The 11,727-nt window shown below is 46.1% G+C and overlaps 1 protein-coding gene across 3 annotated transcripts in view; it reads right to left on the minus strand.

Annotated features, from left to right (window-relative positions):
- Positions 1-11,727, minus strand: part of LOC137788685 (cadherin-18) — a 147,976-nt gene that overhangs the window by 5,750 nt on the left and 130,499 nt on the right. For all 3 annotated transcript variants that reach the window (XM_068581695.1, XM_068581693.1, XM_068581694.1), the window contains exons 9-10: positions 10,189-10,310; positions 7,527-7,644 (exon numbers count right to left, since the gene is read on the minus strand). In XM_068581695.1, coding sequence (XP_068437796.1) covers positions 7,527-7,644; positions 10,189-10,310 — 240 coding nt within the window. The remainder of the gene's footprint in view (positions 1-7,526; positions 7,645-10,188; positions 10,311-11,727) is intronic.

An 11,727-nucleotide genomic window follows, 5' to 3' on the forward strand; every position in this document is an offset into this window, starting at 1 on the left:
ATTACATTTTGGGAAAAATTTTAATTTTTGAGAATTTTTTTTTTTTTTTTTAAACAAAATGAAATTTTGGAAAAAATAATTTCCCCCAATGTAAGTTATGGTGTGGAAGGGAACTCAACATCAGCCAAACTTCCAGCAGGATGTTCGTCATCTCTCATAAACAGCTCAGCTGGTTCCACATGAACGGTAAACGCTTCTCAAAGAGCTACGTAGCTCCAGCGACACGAGGAACCTGCTCTCCCTGCAGGCCTGACTCATACAAACACACTAGAAACACACTAGAAACACACTAGAAACACACTAGAAACTCACTAGAAACTCACTAGAAACTCACTAGAAACTGGCATGTGGCGCATTGATATTCCGGGAAAACAAAAAATGCTGAATCGTGCACACGGGGGTAACCTTCCTTCTCTCCTTTGCATCCTGCAGATTTTTTTTTAACATCTCCGTCGTGCCTCTCTCTCTCTCTCTCCCTCTCCCTCCCTCCCTCTCTTTCTCTCCCCCTCCCTCTCTCTGCTCGGAGACCTCGCCTCCCACTCCAATCTCTGCTCCATCTATGAATAATTACTATGATCGACAGCCGGAATGACAACACGTACTTCAAGCTTTATTAAGTCAGACTCGCAGTATCAGCAGGCAGATGGGTGGAGGAGGGGGGAGAGAGAGAGAGAGAGAGAGAGAGAGAAAGAGAGAGAAAGAGAGAGAGAGAGAGAGAGAGAGAGAGAGAGAGAGAGAGAGAGAGATGCAAATAACAAGGAAGAGAGATGGAGAGTTGTGAGACGAGAGTAGAAGGAGGGTGTGTGTGTGTGTGTGTGTGTGTGTGTGTGTGTGTGTGTGTGTGTGTAAGAAGATAAAATGCTGAGTCTGAGAGACAAACAAGCCGTGTACACGTACACACATACACACACACACACACGTGGTGTCGGCCATCACAGCCTTCACACACTTTGAGGCACGACCGTTACGTTTTTGGGCGGGGCGGCGGGAGCTAGCGCAGTGCTCGGCTAACGTTGTGGGGAGAGAGGCGAGGCTGCGGGGAGCTAACGTAGTGCCCGGCTAACGTTGTGGGGAGGTAGGCGAGGCCGCGGGGAGCTAACGTAGTGCCCGGCTAACGTTGCGGCGAGAGGCAGGTTCGCCCACCCAGGAAATGAGGGTTTATAACTTTACATGCTTTAAAAAAGAACATTTCACACTTGATTGGAAATTATCCTGAACATTTTGTTCTTTTTTATTATATATATATAGACAAAGAATGTGTAATAATATGCATATTATGTTCACGGTTCAACACAACCCTGTGGAATTCGGCCAGCTCTGGTTCGTGAAGCCACTAAGTGGAAAATGGACTTTTTCTCCAAAAGCACTCACACATTCCTGTCTCTCCATCTCAGGGTATGAAGCGAGGTGAGATGTCACAGCAGCAGATTGAAAAGTGCAAAAACAATTCTGAATATTTTCAGAGGAATACTCAACATGACCTCTGTTGTCAATCAAGTCTCTCAACATGTGTTCATCATTTAGCATAAAGGGAACGCACACATCGTGTCGAGCAGCTGACTCACTGGAAACCCAAAATATACCAACAGCGGACGCGCGACGCTACCGCCTCCCTCCAGACTCCCTCTTGCCTCCACGTGCACTCCGCCGGGTTCCTTGTGAACTTGGTGGGTGTGTGTGTGGAGGCGCCGCGAACGCGACTCAGCACGAATCCTCTCGTTGCCACTCGGAGCACGACTTGCTGTACGTTGGGGCGGCTCTATTTTGGGGCAGAGCTAAAATAAATGTATGTACCAGTGACGGGCCGTGGATGTTCTCCCTGAGTCGTCTCTGCTGTCTGAGTCTCATCAGCTGTTTAGTTATAAAATATTTATAATGTTTGGGGACGAATCAGCTGATCTTTGCAGTTCTTCAGGGTTAGGGTTATAGTGTAAGTTCACTGTGTTCAAGTAGTTCAAGTCATTGAATGAACCCCAAATTAGTTCTAATACTAGCGTTAGGTTATATAAGTTCAAAATGTGTCTTGAGACCATCACCAAGGTCCAACATACTAAGAACCGGACTAAAGAAGCCGGATCTGTAATAGAAACCACAGAAACACAAAGTGTTGTGGTGATTCAACGGTTTCAGAAGAAAGAAAACCGTGAAAATCAGTTTCGAAATGGAAAAGCTAAAAGTTTTATGAGAGAACTACATTTCCCATCGCCGTGCCCGGACGCGTCCTCTTCAAGGTCGGTGGGTTTACAAAAGGTTAAGGAGCATCAATATTTGTCAATTTTCAACGTTTTAGCTGACAAACTATTAATAAACTTTTATTACAGCACGAGGAAAACGTCCCAACAAATGTTTCCGTCAAGCCAAAATGTGTTCCGTCCCATATGGAGTGTATCAAGACTAATTATATACAGTTTAATAATAATGTTGATAAGAAATAAACAATCCACAGAGTCTTCTGTATCAAACAGATACGTACACATTCTGTTATCGGTCTGGTTATTATTTTTTGGGACGGCTTTGAATATTGATTTATGGCTCAGTGTTGTGCAAATATTAATACCGTTGTGTGCATTAATGAAAAAAGGCCTTTCATGCAGAACATTACAAACCGCAGATCAAGAGACAAACACAACCATCTCATTTAAAAGAAGCATCCTGCCTTCAACAGGGATTAGTCTGACTCAGTAAAGCTCAGCTTAACAAAACACGACAGTGACGACAGATGACAGCTCGTAATAAGGCTGCTTTTCATAAACGCATCATTTCTTTAGGTTATTTAATGATGAAGAGAAACTGAAATCAGAACATTATCTGCATCGTGTTGCTTACACAATGGGAGAGTTCATTATGAACGTGAAATTTTGACAATTTCCAGCTGTTTGTTTATGAAGGTAGATTTGTGTCTTTATTACGCGAGCAAATTTCTTGTTCTAAAAAAAAAAAAACGCTAAAAAAAACACTCCCAAAAAATTTGCTCTGAAAAACGTTCTTAAAAAAAAAAAAAAAAAACGCTAAATAAAAACAATACAAAAAAACACTAAAAAAAAAAAACGGCAAAAAAAAAAAAATTTGCTCTGAAAAAAACGCTCCAAAAAAAAAACAAAAAAACTCAAAAAAGATTTGCTCCCAAAAAAAAAAAAAAAAAAATTTGCTCCAAAAAAAAAAAAAAAAAATTTGCTCTAAAAAAATAAACTGTGCTCTCAAAAAGAAAACCTCTGCTCTCAATCCTAAAAGTTACAAGTTACGTTTCGGACGCCGTATATTTTTTTGTTGAGTGCAAAGATTTGTGGATTTGCAGTCAGATCATTTACTTACAAACGCGTAATAAAGACACAAATCTACCTTCATAACTCTGCTGACCCGCCCGGCGAGGGACGAGCTGCTCCGCCCACTTTGCGCAAATTGTGTCGTCTCTGCAGAAAACGTGTTTTGACTCAAGGCGCCGCCTGTGGAGCGTTGAATGACGTGAAAGATAATTAAACGTCCCGCATCTCTTTCAGCGCCGCTGATGAACTGTAATATCACACGTCCGCCCGAGCCGCCGCACAGAGAAGCCTCCGGAAATCAATCGATCTTACTTTAAGCAGGAGGCGTATTTAGACTTCACAGCTTTCCCTTTAATTGGCTTTTTAGAAGCAAATGTCATCCCAGTGTGACGGATGAGGACACCAGACAGCCGTTGGGTTTCTCCAGTCGTCGTGAAGTCGCAGTTTCATAATGTTTAACGAGCTTTTAACGCAACAGGTTTTGGTCACAAAGTGCTTTCTGGAGCCGCCGAGCAACAAGCCCCCCGTTGTTTTTATGGGTTGTTTTTTTTATTTTTTAGCTTTAATGGCGTCTAATACGTTGTGGGAGCTCGACCTGCGTTTAGCGTCGCTGCATCCAGCACTTCAAAACGCATCAAGACCACTCAGGAGCCGCGGCTTCGCCTCCACCAACAAAGATCGCCGCTCCGCCTGAAGAGAAAAGGCCTTGATCTGAATCTCAGAGGATGAATCCGTCTTTTCTTCTTTTAGAGGAAAAGGGCGTCGCTCAAGCGCCGCATTGATCCGACTGTTTGTTCAAGCGGCGGCGGCGCTCGTGCAACACGTCGACGGCTATTCACACGTCTGATGAGGCTGGAAGTGCAGACGAATGATGAAAGTCGCGATTGTTAAATCACCCGAAATGAGCGAGGAGTCGATTTTTCCGTAAAAAAAAAATGTCCGCCATTGAACATATCAGAGGGATTTAAACTGAATCTTTTTAGCAACAAAATGCGCCAAAAAAAACTAAAAGAAAAGAATCCAACTTTTGGTGAGGATCCATTGTGAGCAGAGCTGTAAGGGAGGAGGAAAGGAGGTCAGCAGAGAGTTAGTCCTGTGAGTGACTGAGAGGGATTTCCGTCGGTTGCGCAACAACAGAAGGAGGTTTTAGGTTCTGGCAGCGAGCGCCGACCAACTGTTGGTCTGCTGCAGAGAAGCAAAGAGCTTACTTTAATTATCAGACACAGGAGTCGACAGTGTGGCGCTTTGTGCCTCTCCCTCTCTCCCCCTCTCCCCCTCCCCCTCTCCTTCTCTCTCTCTCTCTCTCTCTCTCTGCATCGTACACAGCAAATTGCTCCCCGGCAGAGCAACGCAACCTGACTCGTCTCCTGAGTGGGAGTTCAAATGCGACCCGGAGACGACTTGAAGTGGCTGAACTCCAGCGTGCAGCAGCTTAACATGAGGAGGGAGAGAGTTGTGGATGAGCAAAGAGGAAGTAAAAGAGGAGAGAGGGACGAGAAATAAAGTGATACGAAGCTTGGAGGTGGACAAAGAGTTCTATATTCTAGACATGAAAACCAATCAGAGGCAGCGGAGACGGAAAATGATGGAATATTGTCTGTCGAATGTTGAACATGACTGTGGAAAACTTTGGAAATAATATCTCCAGTTAATGTTGCCTCCTTTCCCCTGTTTGAGTCGTCGTTTGAACCCCAAATTCATTCCAATACTTGTGTTTATTTGTTCAACAAAGTCTTAGGAAAAAAATGTATTTCTGCAAAAAAAACAACTTCTAAAAGATATTTTGATGGTAACTATGAACATCCAGCATGATATGAGCCAGATTCCCCAAAAAAGCCTCCTGGAGCGTCAATAAGACACCTTTATGGAAAGATTAGGACCTAAAGAATCAGAACCTGCAACAACAATCACAATGAAACAAAGACTTGTCCTGTTAGATTCAGTCAAAAACTGAGTCGTTTGGTTTGAAAATGAAAAAATTACAGGAGGGCAAAAATGAAAAACACACTTTTTTCGCGACTTCTTTTTGTGCAGAATGCTGTTTTGTTAATGATACCAACACATAATATATAATACTGAATCACACAGAGTGCAGATAGGAAGGTTTCCCACACTTTTCTTGGATCATTTGGCTGAAAGGAGGTTTTGAATTCTCACTATTTGACCAAAAATCAAGCTCGAATGCGACTCCGAGGCTCTTTGTCCACAGGCGTCATCTTCCATTAGCTCACGTTCAGAGCCGGCGAGCCTCGTCTCCTCCAGCTGGAACCACAGCGTACGAGCTCCATCTGAGCCGGCTGGCCGTGAGGGGTGAAGTCAAAGTGAAGCGCGCGAGGTTTTCCTGCGTTGGGTCGTGTTAAACGGAGCCTCCAGCGTCACAAGTGGAGGCTTCGCTTTCATCCGGTCAGCTCAGCGTCCGGGTTGATGCGCTGAAGCTTTTCCTGGTTAAAGAAAAGGATTCTTTCAGGATCCAACTTCTTTTTTTTTATTCCGCAGGCACACTTTACCCTCGAGGAAATCCTTCCTAACGTGGTTCGCCTTCCATAAACTTCTCTTTTCTTTCAAGCGCCAAGTTAAAAAATATGAATTCTTTCTTATTTTTCCATGTCACGACACATTATCGGTGCATCCCACACGGGATTATATCACAGATGAGAAGGCAAAAAAATCACTTTTAAACCAGATCCTGAGGGACGGGAGGCAGCAGCAGCTGAATCCAGACAGAGAAGGAACCTTTGCTTCAACAGCAACAACCCCAACAAACCACCAGTCCTTCAGGAAGGAGGATTTCCTTCCTCGACGCTTTGGGAATATGTTGCTGCAGACGGCTCCGTGGAGTTCAGGCTTCTGCGAGCATGAGGAACACGATCCAGAGTTTTAAGAGCTGCGTTTGCTCTTTGCACCCAAAGGAGACCGGCCCACATCCCGACCGGCCCGGCTCCAGGAGGGCGTCCTGGTTTTGACCCGAGCAGATCTTTGTGAGCTCCGGTCCCACACAGACTCCAACGTGTCCGTCAAAGAAAACCTTCGGCTACGACGAGTTCTGCAGCGCGTTCAGGTCTTCATTTTAAAGACCAGAGAGAGCGAGGCGGCAACAGACCGCCGTTAGCTGAAGCGACTTTTATAGCATTGTTAGCGTCCGTCACGGCCACACCGGGACTCTGTGAACGCGGCATATGGCGCCTCGGCGAGGAAGCGGAGGCGCCGCCGCCTCCTCGTGTTCCTCAGGAACATTCCAGAGAAAACAAGCGACAGCGCCGAGAAAAAATGTGTCTTTTCACGACATTTACAACAAAAAAAAGTGTTAAAATAACAGTGATGTTCTCATTATTTTTTTGGGTACTCCCCACGGGGAACAAGAGCTTCTGCAGTCGTGATTATAATAAATGATAAACAAATATTACACTAATTTAACAAATATCAGACTTCAGAGTCTCCTGAGTGAACAGAAGCCGTCACTCTGAAGAACAATTAGTCACCTCCATCTGCACTTTCTGGACGACACTGTTGCCTTTAATGTCTTCTTTACATTTGATATTAATCTTGTTCATTGTATATTGTGTGGAGAGCTAAGTGAAACCGGAGTCAAACCGCAGCATGTGTAAACCCTCGTGGCCATTAAAGCCGTTTCCGATTAAAAAACCTTTGATTTCTCTTCTGTGAACGCGGTCAAACTTCCCCCTCAGTGACCTGACGCGTGGAGGAGGAGCAGCAGCGACCGGACCGACGGGCTGAAGCGACTTATCTCCTATTATCACATCGATCTCTGTTTTGTTGGTTGTGATCTCTTCCTCTCGTCTCTCTCGGCCTCAGAGATCCATCTGGAGAGCTGTGGACTCCTCTCCTCTGTGGGATCTTCTGGCCGAGAGCTTTTATGAGGAAAAAAAGCTCAGAATTCACCTGAGACGGAGGCGGTTGCCGTGGAAACACCCGCCGATGGCCTCCGCTTCAACACGAAAATAATGCATGGAGGGGGGAGGGGCAGCGAGGGTTATCCGTTTGACAACACGATGCACAAACATGCCAAAACCTCCACGGCTCTTGTGTTTTATGAGCCGACTCCTCAGGAGGAGGCGGCGGCATCCGGAGCTCCGGCGCCGGGTCGACACGCCGCTTACGTTCCCCCCGAGGGGCGCAGAGGAGAATCAGTACGGCTTATTGGAGTTTTAAAGATGGAGAGCCCCCCCCCTCCCGCCCCGAAGGCAAAGAGACGCACAAATACTCATAAGAAATGCAAACAAACACATCGATCGCTGTGATTACCTTCGTTGTCCTTCAGGGTGAAATTGGGATTAACCGGCAGCAGACTCGGCAGCGCGAAGGAGAAGCGCTGTCCGTTGGCAAAGTCGTCCTTATCCACCGCCGTGACCGTCTGGATCAGCTGTCACAAGAAATGACAGAAAAACACTCCATCAGTCGCGTTCACGTTCCAGTGAGATTACAGGACGCGCAGTGATTCAACGCCTCCAGATTAGAGATATTTTTATCGTCATAAACACAGATAATCCGGACAATGAAGAGATTATTTTGCTCTGACCTCCTCACATACATAACTACATTAAACTTAAGGTTTGAATAAATATCATTTTAATTAAGAATACAACAAAACATCGCTGTGAATGTCTCCTGAGTTGTTGCATTCAGAGTTTTCTCCCCCTGCCTTCAAGAGGCCCACTGAGGCTGGTTAGCGGTTAGCGGTTAGCTGTTAGCGGTTAGCGATGCTGTCTTTCAATCAGAGGATTAGCGGTTAGCGGTTAGCGACGCCGTTGAAGAAACCCGGACAATTTGTGACGGTTTCCCCCCGCGAGCCGCTGGAGGCGATCGCTTGGCGGCGAAGAGAGAAGAAGAAGAAGAAGACGAAGAAGAAGAAGAAGAAGAAGACGAAGAAGAAGGTCATCGTCGTCCTTTTTCAGCTCCAACAAAAGACGACCTGCTCCATCACCTCGGTGGATCGATCCCTCAGCTCTTAACCGGCTGCGTGTCGCAGTGTCCTTGAACGAGACGCCGAACTCCCGAGTCGCTCCCTGAACGCCTCGCGGCAGCTCGCCGCTCCTGAAGGCGCCGGATTGGATTAAAGGAAGAGGTTGAAATTCATTTACATCTGTGAATATTCCAATTATGATCAGGTTCTATGGACAAACCTCTGGAGGGGTCACCCCGTGCTAACATGTATGTGAAATATTGATATATGTTTTGTAAAAAACTGCAATAATTCATAACTGGCCTTTTAACAAGGAATAACGCAATAGCGCATCAAATATTGCAAATATTGGTAATTTCTACATCATTGAGTGGACTGAACTGCCGTTTACTGATAAAACCAGTGAGTTAAATGTGTTTCTTTGGCGTGGTGACATCATCACCGGCTCCAGAGGCCGAGTGGCCTCGCCCCGAGTGGACGGCGTTCGGCTCCCGCTGGAGCGTCTCCGTCCTCGCCGTACGAGGTGAAGGCGCTCCGGCGGCGCTCCGGCTTCCTCGTGTGGAGGTTTCTTTTCTTTCCGCGGTATCAGAAACAATTTTTCCATCGAGGTGAAAAAGCAGCAAACTGCCACTTGATTACGCTTAAAAATATCCGGCTAACGGGACTTGTAGAGACGCAGAGGACGCGCCTGTGAGCTCTGAAATGGCCGCCTGAGGAAACGTCCCCACATGATTGTTTCCTGAGTGGCTGAAAGTGGATTTTTTTCTTCTTCTTTCCATAATGAAAATGTGCTTTTAGAGCATAATGACGGACTCAAGCGTCCACACGACGTTTAGATTTCTTAAACACTCGAGCTCGTCTCTGCAGAGCTGCTGACAACATGAACCTGCGGCGGCTGTGAAGGTAGCATAGCATTATTAGCATTGAGTGATTGTGGGTTGCAAACTGAGCGACGCGAAGAACGAAGTGATGGACGACGTGAACAAGACAGAATGAAGTGAAAACAGAAATAAAGAAATAAAGAAATTTAAAGCTATAATCACAGTCATGGGAATAAAGCAGCGTGACATAAAATCTAGATTAATTAACGATAAAATAAAACTGAAACTACAGTTAAATATGTGATTAATAAAATACAATTTTAAAGCTTAATTACAATCACATGAGTTAATAAAATAATGTAGGAACCTCTTCCTTTAAACACAGAGGCGTCTATGACCAATGAGACGGAAGACATTTCCCTCTTAATTGGACCTTCAGTTGTTTTGATTGACACCTGGCAGCCAATAGAAATGCATTCATAAAAAAGGCATGAAAACTGAAACGCGCAATTATTCTGAAGCATTAATGAGCTTTTCTTTCATCTGAAACCTTTAACTCAAATATAATGCAAACTTTTAATTCCAAGAATTCTCTTTCCACTCTCTGAAAAACTATTAAAAAAGTATTTAGCTGCGTGGAAACGTCTGAAACCTTCCAGCCGTTTCCAGCTCAGAAACTTGTTAATTTGAATGAATCAAAGACGAGGAGAGCGAGTTGCAATGAGCTTTGAGTCAGAGCCGTCATGCTGCTGAGAGCGAGGGATGAAGGAGCCTCTCTCTCTCTCTCTCTCTCTCTCTCTCTCTCTCTCTCTCTCTCTCTCTGTCTCTGTCTCCCCCTCTCCCTCTCTCTCTCCTCAGCTTCTCAGTGAGCCCAAAACAATCTGCTGAGGGGAAACAGCGGCGGCGTGCAGGCGGCGTGCAGGCGGCGTGCAGGCGGCGTGCAGGCGGCGTGCAGGCGGCGTGCAGGCGTGCAGGCGGCGTGCAGGCGGCGTGCAGGCGGCGTGCAGGCGGCGTGCAGGCGGCGTGCAGGCGGCGTGCAGGCGGTTCATGCACAGTCGCAGGGAGAGGAACGACTGTTGTTTTTTGAGGCCGTTGCAGAGAGGATGGAGCGGACGGAGGGCGAGAGAAGAGGCGGAGGACAAACTTTATTTATTTTTTCATCCGGGTGACTCGAGGCGCTCACCTGTCCCGGCCTGGAGCTCTCGCACACGATGACCTCATCGTCCGTGGCTATTTCCGGAGGGTTGTCGTTGACGTCCAGCACCTGGACGGTGACGGGGACGAGGCTGAGGAGGCTGGGGCTGTCTGCAGGGGGGGGGGGGGGGGGGTGGGGAGAGAGAGAGAGAGAGAGAGAGAGGATGAAAGTCAGACGTAAGTCTTCATGACAAAGTCGAGCATCAACGCTGTGATTTCGCCGCCGCAGAAGGAAATCTAATGTGAATAAAGTACTTTGATTTAATATTCTTCTTACTGTTTATTCGTCTTTACTTGTGAGCAGTGCTGCTGTAATCCTGTACTTTCCCCACTGAGGGACTAATAAAGCTTTATTTTATCTCATCTGATCCTCTTCACGCGTCCCGTTTGGATCTTCCGATGTCGCGTGAGCGACTCATGAAGCGTTTGAAACCAGATGAGCCGCCTCCATCTTTAACTCACTCACCGACGTACGTGAACGCAGTTTGAATGTTTTTCATCATAATTATTTAGCTGAAGAACATTTGAAAAGAGTTTAGACTTTTCTCCGAGTTCTTTAAAGAACCAGAAACGTCGCCTTGAAGAACATTTTCTTGGAGGTTCTTCAACATTTCCCGTCGGTGGTTTGTTGCCGGCGTCTACAGGAAGTCTGGCGCCGCACCAGCGAGACGCCTCGGAGAAGCGACGCCGCGACTCGTTCACTTCCTGTCTGCGTCCTCGCTCGCTCGTGTGAACGCGTCGTTCCCGCCTCCGAACACCGGCTCGGCATGTAAACCGTCTCCTTGAACGCCGAGGAGAGAGGAGAGGAGATAAGGAACCATTAGCATGCGGCGGCGGCGGCTGTCGGTCGGGCGCAGAGAGATTCGTCTAATTGCGATAACAAATGACTCAAGTTACCTGATAACAAGTCCTGACTTTAACCCGGGCCTGCGCTGATTCAATTAATTTTCATTCAACGTAGGAAGGACATTGAAACAATCGGAACTAATTTGATTTCGTAGTTAATTATGAGAGAAAAAAATACTCTAATGTAATTTGTATACATTCTAATCAATATGCAAATGAACTCCTTCATCCTTGTTTTTTCCTCCAGACTTTAATTGTTACTTTTGCTATTAACTCATCTGTTAGTGAGCTTGTTTAAATACAGAGACGTTACTGAGACGGACGCTTTGGTGGGAAATCTCACGCTCACCTCTGTGTTCACGATGGAGAACAAATACTTTCCTTTGTTGGAAACTGGATTTACCAACTTAAGGAGGGGTGATGTCACCGCTCCAGCCACATGGATAAGATGTATTGAAAGTAATTAAGTATGAAAACACACATTAAGCTCATGGCCAAGAGCCTCCTGTGTGCAACATGATCCTGGAAAAGGGGAAAAATCCTCACATTTGCGTTGCAAAAATTGCTAAAACTGCAATAACGGCCGTTATTGCAGTTTTAGGGGCGCGAGCGCTTTGCGGTGTAAATGTGTGATTGGTGGAGTGACCGAGGGGCGGAGCCTGAATGATGGAGAGAAACGCTG

Source organism: Clinocottus analis, unplaced genomic scaffold (assembly GCF_023055335.1).
Source record: "Clinocottus analis isolate CAN_PGR_092001 unplaced genomic scaffold, fCliAna1.0.p SCAF_18, whole genome shotgun sequence".
NCBI lineage: Eukaryota > Metazoa > Chordata > Actinopteri > Perciformes > Cottidae > Clinocottus > Clinocottus analis.